The sequence below is a fragment of the Neomonachus schauinslandi genome, chromosome 9 (genome assembly GCF_002201575.2).
Source record: "Neomonachus schauinslandi chromosome 9, ASM220157v2, whole genome shotgun sequence".
NCBI classification, from domain to species: domain Eukaryota; kingdom Metazoa; phylum Chordata; class Mammalia; order Carnivora; family Phocidae; genus Neomonachus; species Neomonachus schauinslandi.
Window position 1 is genome coordinate 27,502,775 of NC_058411.1, and position 25,376 is coordinate 27,528,150.

At 37.7% G+C, this 25,376-nt stretch overlaps 1 protein-coding gene across 1 annotated transcript in view; it reads right to left on the reverse strand.

The window, feature by feature from the left end:
- Positions 1 to 4,138: 4,138 nt before the first annotated feature.
- DNAL1 (dynein axonemal light chain 1) overlaps positions 4,139 to 25,376 on the reverse strand; it is a 28,407-nt gene continuing 7,169 nt past the window's right edge. Inside the window, exons 4-7 of the mRNA XM_021679905.2 lie at positions 19,937 to 19,992; positions 10,216 to 10,342; positions 8,774 to 8,914; positions 4,139 to 4,179 (exon numbers count right to left, since the gene is read on the reverse strand). Of these exons, the coding sequence (XP_021535580.2) occupies positions 4,139 to 4,179; positions 8,774 to 8,914; positions 10,216 to 10,342; positions 19,937 to 19,992 (365 nt within the window). The remainder of the gene's footprint in view (positions 4,180 to 8,773; positions 8,915 to 10,215; positions 10,343 to 19,936; positions 19,993 to 25,376) is intronic.

Below are 25,376 nucleotides of genomic sequence, written 5' to 3' on the forward strand. Positions count from 1 at the left end.
ATTTTATGGTTTTACAAAAACAAAAACAACAACCTCATGCTACAGTGAAGGTAAAGGAATATGGTCAAGTTAGCTGTGTCAGAAGCTCCAACTCCACTACACTGAATCTTGTTTTATATTTAATTATTCACAGACACATTAAGCAGCCTAAATAAAGAAAATGTGTGCCAAAGGAATTAATTTCAGTTAAAGGATAACTTTCAGTTCAGCAGTTAGTTTTTTCCCTTTACCAATACTTACAATGTAAGGTCTTCACAAACTGACAGACTGCAGTTAGAGAGACACTAACTACTCATATGATCAATATTTTGACACCCCCCACACACACACCAATTTTTAAAAGTTAATGATTAAATCCAATCTTTCTAGACCCTACACTTTTCCCATTTAGTCCTAAGAAAAACCCAGGTGGAAGGTTCTGGGTCAGAGAGATGATGATCTTCAATTCCACTTACACATCACCAATTCTGAGAATAAGTCAACAGTTACAATTAATTTCTTATTCCTCGTTACTCTACTTCAGACCACTGGTAAAAGGTTAAGAAGAAGCATCTATTCAAGTCAAAATTTCTTTTTCCTCACAAGAACCACATTTAAGTATCTTATAACCGTACCAAGTTAGTGACCAATTATCATGATCAGACATTCCTCTGATCACACTCAAAATTGGTGTCTACACCAGCTAACTTTCATATATGATTACCAAATTTTGCCAAATTTTATACACTATTTTTCTGTATTTAATGACTGCTACAGTCTGGAAAATCCTATGCATTAGTGGACAATGAATGAACACTTAAAGAATGAACACTTAAAGAATGGTCCATTTTCTAAAAGCACACTCAAAAAGTTCAACATTAGAGATAAAGAAAAATCTATCATAAAGTTGAATTCTGTTATAGTAAGACAGAGGTAGGTTAATAATCACTGTCCTAAGATAAGCAAGAATGCTAAGAAATAAAAGTTGAGACCCTGCTGAAAAATGTAAGTTGAACCTTCTAGCCCTGAGTTTCTAATGTTATATGAAAAATTATTAAAATGACCATTACAAAAAAGCAAAACACCAAGGACCATTTTCCTTCCATCCATGATTATTAAATACATCACCTTCTCTCATACAACAACTCAGGTGGCATATAGGACTACAGAGTGAAAATAAATGCACCCTGGACAAAAGGAATGTTTGTCCTTCGTTCTTCATTTAGAAAAAAGTAAGACTCAGTCTCATTTTTTCTTTCAGTCTTCTTCCTTTGTACTCACTACTTTATAAAAAGGCAGGAATGGAGATTTAGATGTGGGATTTCTAAAAGTTCAGTGATTTTTTTTTAAACACACCCTTTTTTTTATTGCACCTATTTTATGGTTTTACAAAAACAAAAACAACAACCTCATGCTACAGTGTAGGTAAAGGAATAAGGAAGGTAAAGGAATATAAAGCACTGGTTCTTAACCAGGGGCGGATTTGTTCCTACCCCTCTGCCAGAGGGGACAGATGGTAATGTCTGAAGACATTTCTGGTTGTCACAACTAGGCAGGGGGTTCTACTGGCATCTAGTGAAGCCAGAGATGGTGCTAAACATCCTGTAATACACAGGACAATATCATCCAACCCAAAATGTTAACAGTGCCAAGACTGAGAAACTCTGGTTTAAAGGAACAAAATCGTACGAACAGAGAACACAAAAACCTTTCAAGGTCTGACCAGGTAATACACCCATAAGCTTAGAGTTAGGGAACACAGAAAAGTTGAATTCCTTTGTAGACTAAAATCAAGTTACCTGTGAAAAATTAAAATGCTGAACTGATTCTAGAGCTCTACCATCATTACGAGAATAGAGGAAATTTAAATGAGCCACTAAAATGGCACAATGCTTTAAACCAGGAGCACAGAGAGAATCCATCTAATCCATAAACCAAAGGCATTTAATATCAGCTAAATTTGCAGCAGTAAAGGATGATTTAAGGAATGACTGGAGAAAATGTTCTGAACTTACTCATACACCCTATCTTCCATTTTCTAATGGCATGGATTCTGGCTTTAATTCCATGAAAAGGATGCATAGAAGTCATTCAAACATTTGTTGAGTGAAACTAAGTATGAATTTTGTGTGAAATGAACACAGAAAAGCACCTTACATTTCTCTGAGAACTATCAGTGATTAAAAGACATTAAGAAACAAGGAGAAGCAGAAAAAATTAGTTTCTATATTATAGAATTCAGAAAACCACACACCAACACCGTAAGCCATTTTACAGATTCAATATGAAGTCATCCCTTCCTATTACATTCACTTCCAGAGTAACTTTTGAAAATATATCCATAAATAGTAAAATGGCTTCAAGCTTGCCTACTGGATGAAGTGCAAACTACAAGTGAAGAAGATCATCTTCCCTCCTAGTTTGGGGGACTTAAACATTACCACAGGGAATACTCATTGTCTACAGCTCACAAAAGAAATACCCAAAGGCTTTGAATATATAAGCCAGAGTAAAGATTTCTTCCTATGAGATTATAAGGAAGAACTAAAAGGAAGCTAATAAAGCGTTGGACTAATTTTTCCTCTTGCTGTTTGTATTTAGAATTGATTGTCAAAGCAGTGGTCCCTTTAGATCAGAGTGACTCAGAGAAATCACTTAATTCCTACTTAAATGATAGCTGAAGTTTTCTGAAACCCAGGACTATGCAATCACTTTAAAAAAATGACTCTCTCCTCTTTTGACTGATTTTACACAAGTAAATGGGGAAATAAGAATCAGTCTCTGGTTGAGGGACTTTAGGCACAATTTGGCAGAGCGCCTCTGACTTCTTTTCTGCAATCTGTCAGTAATTCAGTCATGATCTGCTATGGACTTCATCTGGTTACTGACTATACCTTGTACTTTCCAAAAAGATTTTTTTTCCTTACAAATTCTAAGCTCTGTATCCAACTATTGCTTTGCAATTTTGAGGTTAGGTCACCTACCATGCTTCATAGAGAAGGCAATCCTCAAAAATATTGCCATTTGCCTGGGATCCCATAATGAAATCTCTCTTCTCTTTTCCCTCCACAATCACTTACATAGTTCATTTTAAGAGCTAACTTAGAAATGTTCTAAAAATATATTTTGAGATTCTAAATTTAATCTATTGAAAGGTATCAGATGCAGTCTTTTAAGTTCTATATCCTTATTTATAGCAATCAATTCTCCCAACATGAGGGTCCACAGAACAAAGTTATTAGAGAAAATTTTGATATATATGAATGGCCAACATTTAGGCTAGGAATTCAAATATAACTACTGTTTACATGTATTTCCTTATATAACATATAAGGGACTATAAACCAAAAAGTGTGCCTAAGATCAGGCCCATGTGAGTAACATGACCAGAGTAGTGGTCAAAGGAATGATCGTGACAGTCATTTTAACCACTGACCCAGATCACAGCATGACTGACTGTGCACAGTGACTCAAGTGGCCAGGTGTACAAATGCAACCTAAATTCCAGTTGACAATGCACACATTTTTGGAAAAACAAATAAGTAAATATAACATGGGCTGTAAGGCCTCCAAGATAATTTTTCCTCTTTTCACCATAGCTTTTCCAATTGGACTTTGGGAGTCTTGGTTCTAGGACTGCTCTGTATTTCTTCTAAGAGGAACTCTTTCTGTCACCGTGCTGCCTTCTGAACCAAAGGCATGACACATTTGTGCTTCTGAGTCATAAGGACATGGACCTTCAGGAAAGATGGTCTACAGATTCAAAAGTTAAGTATATATATTTAAATGCCTGGTCTGAAAACAAACAAACAAACCCTAAACAAACTGAATAAAGAACCATATTTGTTGTTCTTTGTTGTTAAAAATGACTGGTCTATAAAAGTTTCGGTAGATGGGGCCATGTAGTACATAACTGGGACTGAAGACAAAAAGTTGAAAATTCGAGTTTCTAAAAAAAGTACTAGAATGCATGAAGTTGGTGTTACCGTTTTGGGGGGAGAAACACTCAATAGGTTTAAAAAAAGATAGCAATGAGAGATTTGTTTTATCTTAAGAACCTTTTGCCCCACACAGGATCTTTAAAATAGACAATTATACAAAACTTATCTATTGTTCTTATGACATTTAAATAAGTTAACACAAAGCAGAAAACGTGGTGTTAGTTATCTTCTTCCTCATCCTCTTTAATTACTGGGGTACCTAAAATGAAAAAGAAAATATTTCTGGTCATTCTCAACAGATTGCTAAAATTCTGAATGAAAATATTTTCCTGTTAACCTGAGAAGCTATGAGATGCTACGAAGTGTGCCATAATAAAAATAATCTCATAAAATAATCTCTTTAATTTCAAATTATCCAAAAAGCCTCTCAGGGAAATTCTCAAATGGATTAATATAAGTACTTATGAATATTTGGCTCCCCAAAATGCAGAGTTGCAAATAAAATGCCTACAGGTGCCAGGCAGAAAAATAAAGCCCTATACCCAGTAAAAACTTTGTATGTTAAACACAAAGAAATATTCTTCATTTTTCACAATAAACTATGCAATCCCAGTGTTGCCAGAAATCTGTATTTTTATATTACTCTCCCAAATATTAAGCAATAGGGACAAATTTGGGAAAAAATAAAAAGAACCAAAGCACAAAAAACAAAACACATCTGCAGGCTGTCACTGGGCCAAGGGCCACCCATTTCTGAGCACTGGCATTTGAAGCCTGCCCACAATTTGACCCCAATCCACTGTTCTGTCTTAACTCCTCAGCCATGTACCTTCTTCACCAGCTAAACTGATCAATTCACTGTCTCCCAAACTCACCTTGCACATGCCTACCTCTGGACCCTTGTTCAACAGAGTTCCTCCATTTTGGAATGTCCTCCCACAACAACTCTCCTTCCATCTAAACCCCACCCTTAATAAGGAACCAACTCTAGTGCCTCTTCCTCTGTGATCCTTCCTTAATGAACATTTATGTTCTTTATGGTAGCGAGCAGAGTTTCATCTCTCTGTACTCCCCACAGCATCTTTTCACAGGGGGAGAGTGAATGTGTTATTAGAGTATAACATACAAAATACACAAATTATGTAAGTGTACAGATCGATAAATAAACACAAAGTGAACACATCTGGTAACCAGCACCAGAATAGGTAGAGAACATTATTAGAACCCCCAAAACTTCCTTAGGCCCCCTTCCAGTCACTATCCCCCCACAAAAGGCATATTCTATCCTGATGTCTAACAACGTAGGTTATTTTGCCTGTTTTTGAAATTGATATGAACGAGATGGTATAACATACACTCTGTGTCTGGCTTCTGTTGCTCAACATTATGTTTGCATGATCCATCTATATTGTGTGAAATTTGTAGTTCACTCATTCTCATTGCTGTTTAAAAAAATTTTTTTTTAATTTATTTATTCATGAGAGTCAGAGAGAGAGATAGAGAGAGGCAGCGGCAGAGGGAGAAGCAGGCTCCCCGCCTAGCAGGGAGCCCGATGCGGGACTCGATCCCAGGACCCTGGGATCGTGACCTGAGCCGAAGGCAGATGCTTAACCATCTGAGCCACCCAGGCGTCCCTCTCATTGCTGTTTAATATTACATTATATGAATATGTCATAATTTGTTCTATTGTTGATGGGCATTTGGGTTGTTTCCAATTCATAGCTATTAAAATAGTGCTGCTATGAACATTCTCATACACGTCATTTGGTAAACATATGTATCCTTTCTTTTGGGTATATAGCTAGGAGAAAAAGTGCTGGGTCATAATGGATATGTATGTAGAGCTTTTATAGATAATGCCAGTTTTCTAAAGTGGTTATACCAAGTTACATTACCATTTGGCAAGGTCTGAGAGTTCTAGTTCTCCACATCCCACTAATATTTGGCATTACCTTTTTCATTTTAGCTTTTTAAGATTCCCTAGTTTTGCTTATAAGCAATAGAAGAGGAGCAAAAGTAGGCAAGTTAGCAGCTGTAGCTGTCTCTGTTCTGGTCTATCCTATAGACCAAGCTGGTTATCGTAGGGGCTGTTCAGATTGCCCTGAGGTCAGTACTTGGTCCAAAAGGCTATAATGTGGCTTGGTCTACTCAGGGTCTACTTGAGAGGTTCTGTTGCATGTTTAAGGGAAGAGTTTTACTTCCTGTATGCAATCCTGAAAGAAGACAAATGACTTCAAATGGTTTCTAGAATCCAACCAAAGTTGAACATAAAAAAGCTGAAGTCCAAGACTCTAATGTCCTTACCCGCTTTTTTCTATTTTATTTTTTAATTGTGAAATATTCATTCATACAAATACAATATAAATAATTTAATGAGTAATAAAGTCAATGATTGTATACCCCCTACCAATCTAGGAAATAGAATATTACCAGCATCTTAGAAACCTGTTTGCTTCTTCCCAATTATTCCTGTACCTCTCCACAAGAGATCATCTATAGTCTGTCATTTTACCCCTATGCATCCAGAAATAAAAGAACAGAACATTCTGCATGATTCCACTGATATAAAACTTTAGAAAATTCAAATTAATCTATAGAGGCAGAAAGCAATCAGTGATTGCTCTGGGAGGGATGATGCAAGGACCAGGAGAGAGGGATTACAAAGAGGCACAAGGATACTTTTGGGGGTGATGCATATGTTTATTCCCCTTTTCCCCCAGCTTTATTGAGATATGACTGAGATAGCATTGTGTAAGTTTAAGGTATGAACATGATAATTTGATATATATTATGGAATGATTACCACAATGTTAGGTAATACATTCATCACCTTACATAGTTACTTCTCTGTGTGTGTGTGTGTGTGTGTGTGTGTGTGTGGTGGTAACTTTTAAGATCCACTGTCTAGGGGCGCCTGGGTGGCTCAGTTGGTTAAGCGACTGCCTTCGGCTCAGGTCATGATCCTGGAGTCCTGGGATCGAGTCCCACATCGGGCTCCCCACTCTGCAGGGAGTCTGCTTCTCCCTCTGACCCTCCCCCCTCTCATGCTCTCTCTGTGCCTCATTCTTTCTCTCTCAAATAAATAAATAAAATCTTTAAAAAAAAAAAAAGATCCACTGTCTAAGCAACTTTCTAGTTGCTGTAAGACAGTATTGTTAACTATAGTCACCATCATATATTCACTATCTTAACTGTGGCGATGGTTTCAGAGGTGAATATGTGTATCAAAACATACCAAATTACACACTTTAAATATGTGCAGTTAACTGTGTGTCAATTAAACTTCAATCAAGCTGTTAACATTTTTTGGTGTAGGAAAATAGATGGGTAAGAGCTTTTCACATCAATAATTCTCAATTAGAGGACAGATGAGCACATATCTTCCAGGGAGGCATATTGGAATCACCTATGAAACTTTTTCAAACTATAGAGACCTCTTCACTCTCTCCCCAGAGATTCTAAAATATCCAATATCTTCACAGGGGTGCAGTCCCATTTAAGAACAACCACTGCAGTAAGCTGGGGTGGATAAAAGGGTTGTATACTGAGGCTCTGAAAGAGGTAGTAAGGGAGCAATGGGGAGACAAAGAATATAGGAAAGGTAGAATGACAAGGCAGCAGGGGTGGTAAAGAGAGAAGAGAAGGGCTGAGGGACATGGAGGCCTCAACCATAGACAACTAGATCCTTTTGTTTTGGATGTGACTATCAGTATGAGTATGGTGCTGAAGACAGTAGGGCAAATATGTATTTGGTACATGGGATGATGATGATGATGATGATCACATAGCTGGATATTACTTATTTGTTTCTTCTAAGTATTTCCTTTCCCTCCATTCAATCAGGTAGCCTAGTCAGTTCTGGATCACTGCTTCAGGGGCAATGTGGAAAGTAGAGAAAGACCATCAGACTTACTGGATTTTGTCTTTGAAAAGCCTAAGAAGATCACTGGAAGACAGTTTGTGAGAAGATGCAGAAAAATGTGGAAAAGAGGGAGGGGGATAGTGATTCTCTTCAGATTAGAAAGGTTATTTCCCTGGGCTGGCAGAAAAGAGAGAAGTCTGTGAGTTCTGGAACAGTTGGGATCCTGGCCTGGCTTCCTGGGAGGAGGTAAGATCCAGAGAAGTCTGGGACTATTATCATTTTCAGTTTTTTTGTTTTTTTTTTAAAGATTTTATTTATTTATTTGAGAGAGAATGAGAGAGAGCACATGAGAGAGGGGAGGGTCAGAGGGAGAAGCAGACGCCCTGCTGAGCAGGGAGCCCGATGCGGGACTCGATCCTGGGACTCCAGGATCATGACCTGAGCCGAAGGCAGTCGCTTAACCAACTGAGCCACCCAGGCGCCCATCATTTTCAGTTTTTAGATTACAAAAGAACAAGGCTTGGTGAAATTAATTAACTAGCAAAATGACAAAAAAGCTATTAAGTGATAGAACTAGAACTTGAACCCAGTCAGTCAGGAATATCTACTGACATTGACACCTATCTTAAATATTGGTTAACTAAAATTAGAGGGTAGGGGTAGAGAGAAAACTACAATTTTTATCCAGTTGTGAAAAAGCAACTGCTTACCATTTATGTCTAATTATTCTGCAAAATAATACCTTTGTGACTTGAGAACAAGCCTGGCTTTCTTAAAAATTTTTGGTCAAGGGATGATCTTATACCAGTCTAAGTATCCTAGGAGGTTTTCATCTCACCTAGACTCTAAAATTTCCTATGGAATGAAATGGCTTTGGAGATTAGAGACAACCTATTTCTTTCTTAGTTTTGCTCCTTTTCATGATTCCATGTCACAAATTCAATCCTTATGCCTAGAAAGCATTGCCCCAAGCTAGTCCAGAATCACTCACCATCCAGCTTTTTCAGTTTGGGGACTCTCTTGGTCGCCTCTTCAATCCAGTTCCCGTCAGCAGAATGTTTCTCTTCCAAGGGATTGCCTACAAACACCAGGTCTTCCAGGCACGGCAATTCTGCCAGCTTCACAAATTCAGCTACAAATACAAAGAATACATTCTATAATAAAATGGAAAATTCTCCTGTTATGATTTTGGGGACTGAACTCCAGTATCACTAGCCCTCAGTTTGTGACTATTCAGAACAATCTGTTGTTTAAGATTTTGAAGAAAGTAAGGGAAATTATACCATATGAAGTCATTCTCTGAAGACATTATGGAAAGGGAAGGAAAAAGAAGACATACCTCTTCTATCTTTATGCTAGCCTAAGGACGGGATAAGAAAAGGAGATGAGGTTCAGAATCACAAAGAACAACATATCACTCTCCAGCGACAGGTCTTCTCTATGCTGTATTGCATCAGTATGGGTTAAATCAAATTTGTCTCCACCCATTCCCTCATCTTCGAATTCTTTATTTAAAAGAAGATTTATTTATTTGAGAGAGAGAGTCAGCATGGGGTAGGGGTCAGAGGGAGAGGGAGACACCGAATCTCAAGCAGACTCTACACTGAGCACGGAGCCTGATGTGGGGCTCAATCCCACGACCCCGAGATCATGACCTGAGCTGAAATCAAGAGTCGGAAGCTTAACCAGCTGAGCCACCCAGGTGCCCCTCATCTTTGAATTTTTGTTTTTAAGATTTATTTATTTATTTTAGAGAGAGAGAGAGCAGGGTGGAGGGGCAGAGGGAGAGGGAGACAGTCTTAAACAGACTCCCCACTGAGCACAGAGCCTGCAGGGCTTGATCTCACAACCCCGAGTTCATGACCTGAGCTGAAACCAAGAATCCAACACCTAACTGACCAAGCCACCCACACATCCCTCATCTTTGAATTCTCAAAGCAACACATTCACACACCTACTGAAGAACTCATTACACAGTTTATAAACTACTCTTTCCCCCTAAGTTGTGAATTCCTTGAAGGCATGGACAGTGTACTATTCAACTATGTATCTCAAGAGCCTGGCATAGCTCGTAACACTTAATAGGGCTTTGGTAAATGCTCAATGAATAATGTACTATAAAAAAACAAAGTCATATAGATGGCAAATACATATTCCATCCAAGAATTATTAAATTTAAACTGATTCCATTCAGCCTTTGGACTATAATTTAATTTTTTTCCATGATGAAGAGGACCAGGATCTATTCAATATAATCATTTTAAGTAAATATTTAAATGTAAATTTCAAGCATTCAGCTGAAAGATAGGAACTCCTATAGCTATTTCCCTGTGTGCTTAGAAAGAAATGTCCCCATTTTGCATCTTGTTCTCTGTTGGGCTATTTTCTATAAACAGAAGGTAGAAGGTTAGCAAAGAGCCAGCTTCAGCTTACCCCAGTCTTTCACTAGGTTATTAGACATGTAGAGAATCTTCAATTTCTTCATTACATGGATCCCTTTCAACTTCTCAATAAAATTGTAGGAGATCCACAGTTCTTCTAATGTGTCCCCTACTGCTTCCTGAAAAAGAAAGCCATTTTGGTTTACAAGCTTATTTTCCTCTGTCCCCTTTCTTATAAACATAAAGACAATGGTCTTCAGAGAGAACTGAAACCCACCTGTCCGTTGGCAGGGGGCTGAGGCTATGTGGGAGTTTTTTCTCATTAAGGCAAGTACAACATTTTCTTCCTCTCTTCAAACTGATATGAACTAAGAATAGCTACTGAAATCACCAAAAGGGGAAATAATAGCACTATTTTATCATTTTTATTGAATTGTATAGATTTCAAATTATTTCCCTGTATTATATGATTTGATCCTTATAATATTTAAGATAGGCAAAGTAGCTTATTTGATTTCCATTATAGAGATTAAAGGCATTTTCTAAGATCACAATGCTATCAAATAATAGAGCTAGGTCTAAATTTCAGGGTTTTTGTTTCAATATTTACTACAGAAACTTTCAAACACAAAAAGCTGAAAGAATCTTATAGCAAATATCTATGTATCTACTACCCAGATTCTACCATTAACATTTTACTATTCTTTTCCTATCACATATCTGTCCATCTATCCATCCACTATCTATCCATCAATTCCTCTTATTTTTTTGATGTATAAAATTCAGTTTAAAATCCAGTCTTTCCATTACAGTATAAAGATCATGCTGGCTCTTAAATGCTAGATATAATCAATGTGGTACAAAGACTCTTCCTTCTTTTATAGACATAAGAGAAAATGTAATGATTATTTTCTTTATAAAAAAGAAATGAGGGGGGCGCCTGGGTGGCTCAGTTGGTTAAGCAGCTGCCTTTGGCTCGGGTCATGATCCCAGGGTCCTGGGATTGAGCCCCACGTCGGGCTCCCTGCTTGGCGGAGAGCCTGCTTCTCCCTCTCCCTCTAACTGCTTCTCTGCCTACTTGTGCTCTCTATCTGTCAAATAAATAAATAAAATTTAAAAAAAAGAAATGAGGGGCACCTGGGTGGCTCAGTCAGTTAAGTGCCCGACTCTTGATTTCAGCTCAGGTCATGATCTCAGGGTTGTGAGATCAAGTTACGCATCAGGTTCCGCGCTGGGCATGAAGCCTGCTTGGGATTCTTTCTCTCCCTCCCCCTTTGCCTGTCCCCCCCCCCAAAAAAAGTTCTAGGCAGGAACAATTACATGCTCAATTTCCTCCTATCCCAAAAGAATTTACCTACATCCACATGGTAACATCTAGAATGTGGGGCCTAGGTCTATGTCCTGGTCACTTTCCCTTCAAAGACCGCAGAGAAAATAAGTGTACCCTGGATAAAGATTTTCCATACTGGTGGAACCAGGGGGAAGCCGAGAAGGGAGTGGCCTGAATTAGTCTGTGTGCCATCCCAACTCCCACAATTCATCATAGTTTCAACTTTCGGAGTTGAGAAGAAACACAATTCAAAGTAAAAAAAAAAAAAGTTTAAATCAGTCTATCCTGGCACTCATAAATCAGAACTTTGTGATTTAAGCAAACCCCCTCATCTAGTAGTATTCTGATATCTTCTACCAAAGGACCTAATTACTATATCCTACCTTTCAGAAGAGGGGAATCAGTCTTCAAACAATTTAAGCTGTTTTGCATACATTTTCATCTCAATGCATCCCTAATCATCTCATGTTGCCAATTTAGAAAGTATGAGGTAGCAGGAAAAATACTGACCAAATATGGATTAGAAGATTTAGGCTCAATTCTGGGTTCTGCCGCTTACTTTTGTTTTAGTTTTGTTTTACCTGTGCACCTGAGGACTCTCGGTCAATTTCACATAGCCAATTTGATCAATTCTCCAAAGAGCCAATTTGCTGAATTTACTCGTTCACTGATTTACTGAAAAACTGTTCACTTATAAATTATAGCAATTTGTTTTATTTTTTTTTAAGATTTTATTTATTTATTCGACAGAGAGAGACACAGCGAGAGAAGGAACACAAGCAGGGGGACTGGGAGAGGGAGAAGCAGGCCTTCCGCGGAGCAGGGAGCCCAACATGGGGCTCGATCCCAGGACCCTGGGATCATGACCTGAGGCGAAGGCAGATGCTTAACCGACTGAGCCACCCAGGCACCCCAGCAATTCATTTTAGATAGGATAAGATATGATATAAATTGGGGCACCTGGGTGGCTCAGTCGGTTAAGCAGCTGCCTTTGGCTCAGGTCATGATTCCAGGGTCCTGGGATCGAGCCCCATGTTGGGCTCCCTGCTCAGAGGGGAGTCTGCTTCTCCCTCTGCCTCTGCCTCTCCCCCTGCTTGTGCTCTCTGTCAAATAAAGAAATAAAATCTTAAAAAAAAAAAAGATATGTTATAAATTCCTTTAGACAGGGTAACTTTTGACGATGTCTGTGATGTTTTATTCAAGTACTAATTTAGTTTTAGTTTAGTTTTCAGCCATTTGGATGTAACTGTTTTGCCATTACCAAATTGCAGTGCACTTGGGGACTTTGCTTGGCAATATGACTTTGTGGAATGAGAATTTCCTATGTATACTGACTTACTAATGTATAGATTTTGGATGCCCAGAGCATAGTTTTTTCAATATATTTTCAATCTATTCCACTGTCTATTATACTTCTGTAAATGTAAGGATTTACTAACCAGCTCAATTAGATTACTATTTTTATGTGTTCTAATCATTTGAGAAGTGATTAGTGTCTAAATTACGAAACTGAATTCTACAAAGATGGACTGACAAAAACAACAGTTGAGATGAAACAGCTGTATATTAAGACTAAATTAAACCTTAAAGAAAAATTTTAAAGGTGTTGAAACCATTCCAAGCAACATAATTTTCTATATATTTGTAAGGAGGTAATAGTGATAAGATTTTGTGAAGCAATCTGGTGACTATCAACTAGTAAACCTGGCTAAGTTTGTGTAAATCAGTTCAGTGGAATCTGTCATTAAATACACTGGCTCTTTGGAGAACTGGACATGGAGTAAACAGGTGTTTAGCAAACTGGTCTGCTTCTGCATGTGAACAAATCATTCCTCCTCCTAGTTTCTTACTCTGTAAAATGAGGAGGTTGGCATATTGAGATACCATTTCACACTCATTAGGATGGCTACTATCAAGCAAATGGAAAATAACAAGTGTTGGCAAGTATATGAAGAAATTGGAACCCTTGTGCACTACTGGTGGGAACGTAAAATGGTACAGCTACTACAGAACAGTTTGGTGGTTCCTCCAAAAATTAAAAAATATGATCCAGCATTCCCACTTTTTTTTTTTAAGATTTTATTTATTTATTTGCCAGAAAGAGAGAGAGCACAAACAGGGGGACTGGCAGGCAGAGGGAAAAGCAGGCTCCCTGCTAAACAAGGAACCCAATGCGGGACTCAATCCCAGGACCCTGGGATCATGACCTGAGCAGAAGGCAGCTATTTAATGAACTGAGCCACGCAAGCATCCTGGCATTCCCAATTCTAAGCATACACCCAAAAGAATAAGCAGAGTTTTGAAGAGATATTTGGATACCAATGCTCACAGCAGCATTATTTACAATAGTCAAAAGGTGGAAGCATCCATTGGTGGATGAATGAATAAGCAAAACAAAATATGGTATATACATACAATAGAATATTATTCATCCTTAAAATGGAAATAAATTCTGATACACGCTACAACAAAATGAACCTTGAGGACATTATGCTAAGTGAAATAAGCCAGTCACATGAAGACAAATACTGTATGATTCCATTTACATGAGGTACGTATAGTAGTCACATTCATAGAGACAGAAAGTAGAATGGGGGTTTTAGAACTGAGGGGAGGGGACAAGGAAATTATTGTTCAATGGGTACAGAAGTGCAGTTTTACCAGCTGAAAAGAGTTCCGGCGATGGATAGCATTGATGGTTGCACAATAATACAAATATACTTAATACCATTGAACTGTACACTTAAAAATGGTTACCATGGTAAATTTTATGTTATGTGTATTTTGCCACAATAAAAAAAAGGAAAAGAAATGAGGAGGTTGGATAAGAAGTTCTCTAAGATCCCTTTCAGCTATTAAAGTTTATGATTCTTTGAGGTCAACAAACCACTATGTACTGAAAACAAAAAAATGTCTGTTCCGTAAATAGTATTACATTGGAAGTTATAGGAATGGGAAGGGCTTAATGAAGTGCTGTAAAACCTCCATTTTGGACCACATAAAATGATGATGATTATTATGTTTGCTTTTTATATAAAGTAATGAATTCAGATAACATAATGTTGCTTAGAAGTCTTTAGGAAGATCTGGGGGGCGCCTGGGTGGCTCAGTCGTTAAACGTCTGCTTTCCGCTCAGGTCATGATCCCAGGGTCCTGGGATCGAGCCCGACATTGGGCTCCCTGCTCTGCAGGAAGCCTGCTTCTCCCTCTCTCACTCCCCCTGCTTGTGTTCCCTCTCTGGCTGTGTCTCTTTGTCAAATAAATAAATAAAATCTTTAAAAAAAAAAAAAAAGAGGGGCGCCTGGGTGGCTCAGTCATTAAGCGTCCGCTTTCGGCTCAGGTCGTGATCCTGGGGTCCTGGGATTGAGCCCCACGTCGGGCTCCCTGCTCAACTGGGAGTCTGCTTCTCCCTCTCCCACTCCCCCTGCTTGTGTTCCCTCTCTCGCTCTCTCTCTCTGTCAAATAAATAAATAAAATCTTTAAAAAAAAAAAGTTTTTAAGATCTGATTCATAAACAGTTAAGAACTGCTCGTAGGCAATTGATTATAAATATACAAAACAAATAGCTTTTATATTATAAACAGGAAGTGAATAGAGAGAAATTACCTCATTCATCGCAGCAACAAAAAATATAAATTACCTGGGAATACATTTTTGTAAGAAGTGTACAGGCCTTATAGGAATTAAAACTAAAATTCTACTGAAAGACATAAAAAAAATCTAAATAAATCTGCCTATGAGGAAAGTCTCATTATTATAAAGATACCAATTTTCTCCAAATCAATCTATAAATTCAATGTAATTCTAAGGCTTCCAAAGGGAATTTATTTTTGTGAACTTGATAAACTGATTTTCAAGTTTCTCTCGAAGAGTAAATGTCTAAGAAAAGCCAACAAACATTTTGAACAAAGAAAGAGGACTTATCCAAATAGGTATCAAAACATATTATAAAGCTAAAGAAAACTAAAGCAGCATGATATTGGAGCTGGAATATGTAAGTAAAACAACAAATAGAAAGAAACTTGGCCATCCAGGAACCCACCCATGCATACACAGAGTTTAGTAGGAGGCATTTACAGTGGGCAAAGGAGATTTTTCAACATATGGTTAACCATTTGAAGGAAAAAAAATAAGGTTTGATACCTGCCTCATACAACATATAAAAATAAACTCCAGATGGATTAAAGATATAAACTTTAAAAATTTACACTTAAAAAAACTACAGAGGGGCGCCTGGGTGGCTCAGTTGGTTAAGCGACTGCCTTCGGCTCAGGTCATGATCCTGGAGTCCCGGGATCGAGTCCCGCATCGGGTTCCCCGCTCAGCGGGGAATCTGCTTCTCCCTCTGACCCTCCCCCCTCTCATGTGCTCTCGCTCTCTCTCAAATAAAAAAAAAAAAAAATCTTAAAAAAAAAAAAACTACAGAAGTACTAGAAGAAAATATAACACTATATCTAGAAGTAAAGACCTTCTATATAAGATACAAAACATAGAAGTCATAAAGTTTGACAAATAAATTTGACAAATTTTTTTTTAAAGATTTTATTTATTTATTTGACAGAAAGGGATAGTGAGAGCAGGAACACAAGCAGGGGGAGTGGGAGAGGGAGAAGCAGGCTCCCTGCTTGATTGAGCCTGATGCAGGGCTCAATCCAGGACCTTGGGATCGTGACCTGAGCCGAAGGCAGACGCTTAATGACTGAGCCACGCAGGCACCCCAAATTTGACAAATTTTAAAATTCCATTTGGCAACTACAAATAAAGTAAAAAGACAAGGGACAAACTAAGAAAAATACATTTAATAATTCTGAAAACTGGGTTCCCTGGCTGGCTCAGTCAGAGGGGCATGTGGCTCTTGACCTCAGGGTTGGGAGTTTGAGCCCCTTGGTTGGGTGTAGGGAGTACTTAAAAATAAAATCTTAAAAAAAAATCTGAAAACTGTTTGCATTAAATTGAAGTGTGGAATCTGCAATCAGATTGCCTAGATTTGACTATCTTGGCCAAGTCCTCCACCCTTCCCTCTTCTTCCCTCCTACCCTCCGCCACTCTTCCATCATTTTCTTTTTTGTTTATCTGTTCATCCATAGAGGTACACTTGGGTTGCTTCCATTTTTTGGTTACTGTGAATAATGCTGCTATAAACATGGGTAAACAAATATTTTCCTTGTATTTTAGGGGGAATCATCTGTTTGTTCCTTTTTGGGTAAAGAATAACATACAAGATAACAACAAACAAACAAACAAAAAACCCCACACAGTACAAATAAGCATAAAAAGAAAAGTGTTTCGCACCCCACAACTCTTCCTTTCTGCAGAGGCAACAGCTATCACCAGAAATATTTGTGTGTGTGTGTGTGTGTGTGTGTGTGTAACATATTTGGTCCAACATCTTTGTTCATGTATGTGAGTATGAAAAACTCCTAGATATAGAATAGCTGGGACAAGGTAAATACATATTGAAGACTGTGATAGCTACTACAAACTGCCAGTCTCAGCAACAGTGTTTAAGAGTGCCTGTTCACTATACTTGGGCACTTTACATAAATACCTGAGACCAAGTGTCTTTATCCTGAAATGAGGACTTTTTTTTTAATCTTAAAATGAGGACATTATCTACTTGTGAATTTCAAAGGAGACAATGCATATAAAGAGTCTGCTACATAGTTAATAAATGTTAACAACAGTTACAGTAATAATATTCTCAACAATGGATATTAGAAATATTGAGAGTGCTTAGAGTTCAATAAGAAAAAAATAAAGCCAATAGAAAAATGGGTAAAAACTATAGTTGGTCAATTTCCAAAAGAGGAAACATACATAACAAATATACAGGAACACGTTCAAAGTCACAACTAACTAAAGAATACAGATTAAAACAACACAATACTCCATTTTTGCCTATCATATTGGCAAATATTAAAAAAATGGATAATACTCATGGATATTAAGGGTGGAGGGGATAATCCTCACCCATATACCATTGATGGAAGTAGAAACTGGCACTAGCATTATAAGAGCAATTTGAGGTACCTATCAAAAATTTAAATGCACACAAATATTCTCAGCATTTCTACTTTTAGCAATCTAGCCTATATAAACATTCAAATAACTGTTGAAGGATAGATGTGTGAAGATGTTCACTGCAGCATGATTTGTAATAACAAAAAAAAGAGACACCCCTTCCTCAAGAAAATAATCTAAACACTCAGCAGTACTGGAATAAATACATTGTTATATACTGAAACTGTGTAAAACTATAAAGCTATTAAAAAATAATGCATGGGGCGGCGCCTGGGCGGCTGTCAGTTAAGCATCTGCCTTGGGCTTAGGTCATGATCCCAGGGTCTTGGGATTGAGCCCTACATTGGGCTCCCTGCTCAGTAGGAAGCCTGCTTCTCCCTCTGCCCGACACTCCTCCTGCTTGTGCTCTCTCCCTCTCTCTCTGACAAATAAATAAATAAAATCCTTAAAAAATAATAATAATGCATTTGAGGGGTGCCATGGTGACTTAGTCTGTTAAGCATCTGCCTTCAGCTCAGGTCATGGTCCAGTCCTGGGACTGAGCCCCATGTCAGGCTCCCTGCTCAGCAGGGAGTCTGCTTCTCCCTCTGCCCCTACCCCTGCTTGTGTGAGAACTCTCTCTCTCTCTCAAATAAATAAATACAATCTTTAAAGAAAAGAATAATGCATTGGGGCGCCTGGGTGGCTCAGTTGGTTAAGCGTCCGACTCTTAATTTTGGTTAAGGTCGTGATCTCGGGGTTGTGAGATCGAGCCCTGCATTGGGCTCCACGCTCAGCGAGGAGTCTGCTTCTTTCCCTCTTCCTCTACCTCTGCCCCTCCTCCAGCACATGCTCTCTCTAAAATAAATAAAATAAATCTTAAAAAAAATACATTAGATCTTTATATTTTGACATGGAAGGATATCCCTGATACACTGTTGAACGAGAAAGCAGAAAAAATATGCCCTATATATTATTATCAGTACAAACATATATACACACACATACACATGCACACACACACAGATATCTATAGGTAAAAAGAGGAAAGACTTTCACAGTGTATTTCATATATTTATGAATGGCTTGATTTGTTTTTTTATAATTAACATATATTACTCTTAGAATTAAAAATTTAACCTAATAGTTTTTGTAATTAGGAATATATTGAGTCACTCAGTAAATATTTACAGAGTGCCTACTACATGTATCAAGCACTAATATAGATGCTGATGAAAAAAACTAATGTACTCATTAGGATTCGTGTGTGTGTGTGACATGACAGAAAGAGAGAGAACAAACAAATGAAAATTTCAGATAATAATAAGAAAGATGAAAAAAATTATAAGTAGTTAGAGTTATTGCCTAGAGGGCTACTTTAGATATAGGGTAGCTGGGACACTTTTGTGGAGGTGACATCTAAGCTGAAGTGTGATGGCCAGTAAGGTAGAAATCCAAAGTAACAGAGTTGTTAAGGCAGAAGAAATAGCCAAGTACAGAGTCTTCAGGTGGGAACAGACTTGGTGTGTTCAAGGAAGAGAAAGACCAGTGGCTGGAGATTACCAACTAGGAAGAAGAGTAATATGGACTGAGATCTGAAAGGAAAGCAAGAGGCCAGATCATATATACAAATGGGCTTGTCAGTTTCAGGACATTTACATTTGTTGTCCCACCTCAGTCTGGAGCACCAGTCCCTTGGTCAGCTCTGTTGCTTACATCCTCACTTCCCATCCATCTATGCTCTTGTATATGCCTTATTTTTCTTCATTGCCTTCATCACCACCTGTATTATACAATCTATTGTATATGTTCCATACAAATATTTTCTAGTCTGCCTCCCTCTACCGTAATGGAAGTTCTAGGAGAGCAAGGACTTCATTTCATATTCTCTGTATCTCTAATGCCTAGAACAGCACCTGGCTTAAAGTAGGCATTCAGGAAACATACTAAATGAATTTGTTAAATGAATAAATAACATGAAAAAATGATCTTTACATATTAAGTAAAAAACAAAAAGAGATGCAAAACAGTATGTACATACCCATCAAAGAATAGAAAAAAATGCAAGAAAGATGACAATCAAAATGTTAGCAATATTTATGAGGTGCCTGGGTGGTGTAGTCAGTTAAGCATCCAACTCTCGGTTTTCGCTCAGGTTGTGATCTCAGGGCCGGGATCGAGCCCCCACCTCAGGCTCTGTGCTCAGCGCAGAGTCTGCCTGTGACTCTCTCCCCCTCTCACTCTGCCCCTCCCCCTGCACACTCTCTCTCTCAAATAAATAAATCTTAAAAAAAATAGTTACCAATATTTAAACTGTAAGTGATCTATAGGTACCTTTTACAGTTGCTTTTCTACTTTGTAAAGTTTCTGAAATGGACAAATATTACTTGTATATTAAGGAAAAAAAGTGCATGCTTTTTTAAAGAAATAAATAACAACCTACCAGTCCATTTAAGTTCTTTATGTTGTTTCTTCCTAAAGACAATATCCTCAAGTTTTCTGCAGTGGAAAAAAAACAATTTTTTGTTTATGAGAATCATATTATAACAGTTGTAAATCTAGTATAATAAAGTATTAATAAATTTTATATAATAAATATACTTATATAGTAAGTAAGAAAGGCTATATTAATTAAAAGTGGTATTCAAGTCAATTCAATTCAAGAAATTGACTTACTTATCATCTAAGGCAAACACTACAACTATAATTTCACATCATGACAATATTAAATTTACAAATGGTTAGCTATTTTGAATGCATGGTTTTAAACTGCTGGCTAGTAAAAATATTTCAGGGCTAAAATAAGAGTAAAGAAGATTTGATCTTTAAATTTGGAAGCATATATATTTCAAATCTACTATAGTATAAGGACTCACACTAGAAAATAGGAACATATTTATGTATAGCCCACCTCACTCCACAAAGGATTAAAAGTGAAATCAATTTAACTAGTATTTTAAAAATCTTTTGCTTTCAATCTTTTAAAGAATTAGATTGTGATTTGCTTTAAAAATTCTTATTTGTATTTTTTAAAAGGATGGTTCTATTTGTGTATCTATAGGCTATTTCTAGAAGAAAAAAAAGAAAATAGAAAAGTAGTTGCTTTATGGTCAGAGGAAAACTTAGTTTCCATTGTAACCTTTTTTGAACTGTTTGCATAAAACCGTGTGCATGTATTATTTTTCAAAATTAAAAAAAGATTTCTAGCAAAATAAAGGAAACTTCATTTCTGTTCTAAAAACCTGTTGATTACTTATGCATAAGTTATACACTTAGTTTTCACAACGTAACCTTCTGTAACTATGTTGTCCAATATGGTAGTTACTAGCCACATGTGGCTATTTAATTTAAATTAATTAAAATTAAATACAATTTAAAATTCAGTTTCTCAATCATACTAGCCACATTTCAAAAGCTTAACAGCTGTATGTGGCTAGTGGTAACTATACTGGGACGGTGCAGACAGCTCTATTGGATTGCACTGTTTTACAAAATCCATAATTGAATGGTTAAGAACACAAATTCACTCAACTGAGTTCCAATCCCAGCTCTCTAGGGAAGCAACCAAACTTCTTTGAATCACAGTTTCATCATATATAAAATGAGGAAATATAATATCTACCTTATAAGGATATCAGGATTGGGGTGCCTGGGTGGCTCAGTCAGTTGAGACTCTTAGTTTCAGCTCAGGTCATGGTCTCAGGCTCAAGAGATGGAGCCCTGTGTTGGGCTCTGTGCTCAGCACAGAGTCTGCTTGAGATTCTTTCCCCTCCTCCTTCTCCCTCCCCCTCTGCCCCTCCCCCCACCCCCCCTCAAGCTCTCTCCCAAATAAATAAAATAAATAAATAAATCATTATAAAAAGAAGAATATCAGGATTAAATGAGATAATTTTCTAAAACATTCAGCATAATGCTTAATCCATGGTAAGTACACAATAAATGATGTCTGTGTGTACGTATGTGTTTGTGTGTGCATGTGTGTATCAGGCGTACACGGTTATATAAACTTTGTTTTAATTTATTTAATTTAATGAATTATTTTAAATTCTGTTATGAGAAACATTTAACTTTCAGGACAAAGTATTTTAAGAGTGATCTAATTCATGCAAAATGCTTTATTCATTGAAAGAAGACCCCTTGTTATGGACTGAACTGTGTCCCCCTACCCTAAAATTCACAGTTGTAGTCCTAGCACCAGTACCCCAGAATATGACTGTATTTGAACACAGGATTTTAAAGAGGTAATTAAGGTAAAATGAGATCATTTTAGGTAAAATTCAATGACTGGTGCCCTTATAAGAAGAGGAGATTAGGACACAGACAGAAAACAGAGGAAAGACCATTAAAGACCAAGGGAAAAGATGGTCATCCATAAGCCCAGGAGAGAGGCCTCAGAAGAACTCAATCCTGCCAAAACCTTGGTCTTGGACTTCTAGCCTCCACAATTACCAGAAAATAAATTTCTATTGTTTAAGCCACCTAGTCTGTGGAATTGATTATGGCAGTCCTAGCAAACTAACACATCCCATATAGCTATAAATGTGTGAAAATTAAATATTTAAGAAAATCACATAATCAATTATTTTTTAAAGCTTCTTGATATGGAAAGATTGGCATTTTATTTTTTCTATTAAAAAAGCTTATTCAAAACGTTATTTGGAGCGCCTGGGTGGCTCAGTCGGTTAAGTGTCTGCCTTCTGTTCAAGTCATGATCCCAGAGTCCCAGGATAGAGCCCCTGGGCAGGCTCCCTGCTCAGTGAGGAGTCTGCTTCTCCCACTCCTTCTGCCCCTCCCCCCTTCATATTCCCTCTCTTGCTCACTCTGTCTCTCTCAAATAAATAAAATCTTTTTTAAAAAAAGTTATTCACATATTTATTGAGCATCTACTATATGGTATGAACAGCTATAATCACTCATGATATAACAATGAATAATACAGATAAAAATTCCTGCTGACATTGAGCTAATAATTTGCCAGATGATAAACAAAATAAGTAAGTATGTTAGATACTGACAAGTGTGAAGGAGAAAAAAAGCAGGTAAAAAGAATGAAATGTCAAAGGGTTGGGAGCAGCTGACATTTTGGATAGAGGGTGACTTCTAAGACTTAAAGGAAGTGAGGCAGCTAACCATGAGGATCTGTGGAGGAAGAACATTTACAGGCAGAGGAACTTCAAGGACAAAGGCTTTGAGGCAAGACCACATCAGAAGTGTTCACAAAACACAAAAAGCTGGCTGAGAGAATGGGAGGAGAGTAATAGGAGATGAAATTAGAAAGATAATGGGTCTTGGGGATGTGTGAGAAAGGAGTTAAGAAATTACCAGGGAATTTGGCCTAAGCAAAGAAAAGAATGGAACTGTTGTTATCTGAGAAAGACATACAAAAAGTTGGTTTGGCTGGGGCTGGAGAAGGATATCAGTACTTAGATTTGGACATGTTAATTATGAGATGTGTAGGGACACCTGGGTGGCTCAGTTAGTTGAGCTACTGCCTTCGGCTCAGGTCATGATCCTGGAGTCCTGGGATCAAGCCCCGCATCGGGCTCCTTGCTCTGCAGGGAGCCTGCTTCTCCCTCTGACCTTCTACCCTCTCATGCTGTTTCTCTCTCTCTCTCAAATAAATAAGTAAAATCTTTAACAACAACAAAATATTAATTATGAGATGTGTATTAGACATCCAATGGAAATATCAGGCAACTGTCCATGAATCTGGAGTTCAGAGGACATGCCTGCGTTAGAGGTACAAATGTGAGAACCATCAGCATATAGACGGTAAAGCCATGACCTGGATGAAATAATCCAGAGAGTAGGTGAAAATAGAAAAGAGAACAGATCCAAGAACTGGGTCCTGGGGTACTCTAACACTTAAAAGTCGGGGAAGACCAGGAAGGAGCAGTCTAAGAAATCAGGAGGGTACAGCATCCCAGAAATCAAATATTGAAATTGCTTCAAAGAGGAACAAAATCATCCATGTCAAAATATGCTGCTAGGTCAACTAAGATGAGGACTGAGAAACAACCTCAGGAACTGGAGATAACAAATATATGCAACTCTTCCAAAGATAATATCGAACTTAGTATGTAAAACTCCTTTAAAAAATACAACTCCTTTAAAAAAAAATACACATGAAAATGGTGACGGAAGGCTAAAAAGATCTTACTTATTACTGTATAAGGAAAGAAATTATGATATCAAAGTTAATGACAATGAGAATAGTATTGTTAGAAAGAAAACTCTGGGGGCTCCTAGGTGGCTCAGTCAGTTAAGCATCTGACTGTTGGTTTTGGTTCAAGTCATGATCTCGGGGTCGTGGGATCGAGCCCCAAGTGGGCTCAGTGCAGAGTCTGCTTGGGATTGTCTCTCTCCCTCTCCATCTGCCCCTCCCCTGGCTTGTGCACTCGCACATGTGCTCTCTCTAATAAATGAATAAAATCTAAAAAAGAAGTAAAGAAAACTCTGTTATTAGTATTGAAGGTCAACTGAAGAGCAGAAAGATAGGAGACAAAAAGATCAATTAGGAGGCTATCACAAAAGTCAAAGGTACTGTCTTTCAAACTATGGGTGATATGAAATCAACTTAGTGGGTTATGACAAGCAATTAAAAAAAGTATATTGTCTCATTATCATTCCTCCAAATCAGAGATCTTTAGTGGTTCCTCTTTGCCTAGTGAAGACCAAATGCCTTAATGTTGCATTCAAAGTCATTAAAAGCTGTGCCACCCTATTCACACCTGAACACATCATTCTTTTTTATGACTCTTTGCATTCATTAATGCAGTGCTTTTTTTCTTTGAGAACAGCCCTTTCCTCTAACAGGAAAATCCTATAAGAAACAAGATTAAGAATGTCAAGTTTAGGGGTGTCTGGGTGGCTCAGTAGGTTAAGCATCTGCCTTCAGTTCAGGTCACGATCCCAGGGTCCTGGAATCAAGCCCTGTGTCGGGCTCCCTGCAGAGCGGGGAATCTGCTTCTCCCTCTCCCTCTGCCACATGCCCCCCACTTGTGCACACGCTCTCTCTCTCTCAAATAAATAAAATCTTAAAAAAAAAAAGAATGTCAAGTTTAAATGTCATTTCTCCCTCTAAAGACTTCTCTAGTCATCATCATAATTACACTTTCTTTAGGAACATGGCATTGGATTATAATAATAAATATCCACTTCATATAGTTATTGTGAAGATTAAATGAGTTCATATATATAAAGTGCTTTGAATAATGCCTGATGGATATATGCTCAAGAAATACCAGCTATTATTACAGTTAGTGAGGAATATGTTCTATCACTTTAGATAATGAGCTCCTTGAGGGCAAGCATTACATCTTACTACCATCTCTTCCAAATCTCCATCCCCCTCCCAGGACCCTACTCAAAGTTGGCATTCAGTATCTATGTAGTCCTGGAGAGGGAACATTTACTAATAGAGCTATGCATAAGATAATCTATTCCAGGGCGCCTGGGTGGCTCAGTTGGTTAAGCAACTGCCTTCGGCTCAGGTCATGATCCTGGAGTCCCGGGATCGAGTCCCGCATCGGGCTCCCTGCTCTGCAGGGAGTCTGCTCCTCCCTCTGACCCTCCCCCCTCTCATGTGCTCTCTCTCTCATTCTCTCTCTCTCAAATAAATAAATAAATAAAATCTTAAAAAAAAAAAAAAAAAAAAAAAAAAAAAAAAAAAAAATATATAAAAATAAAATATAGATAATCTATTCCAGTTAGGTTTGAAAAAAAAAAGAAAGAAAGAAAGAAAGAAATCTTTAAAAAATTTATACTGGAACCATGCTATAAGGGTAAATATTGTTTTACAAACCTATTCCACTTCATGTGTGTGTATATATTAGATATGTGTATTCATATGAATATATGTACTGAGTCATGAATTCATATGT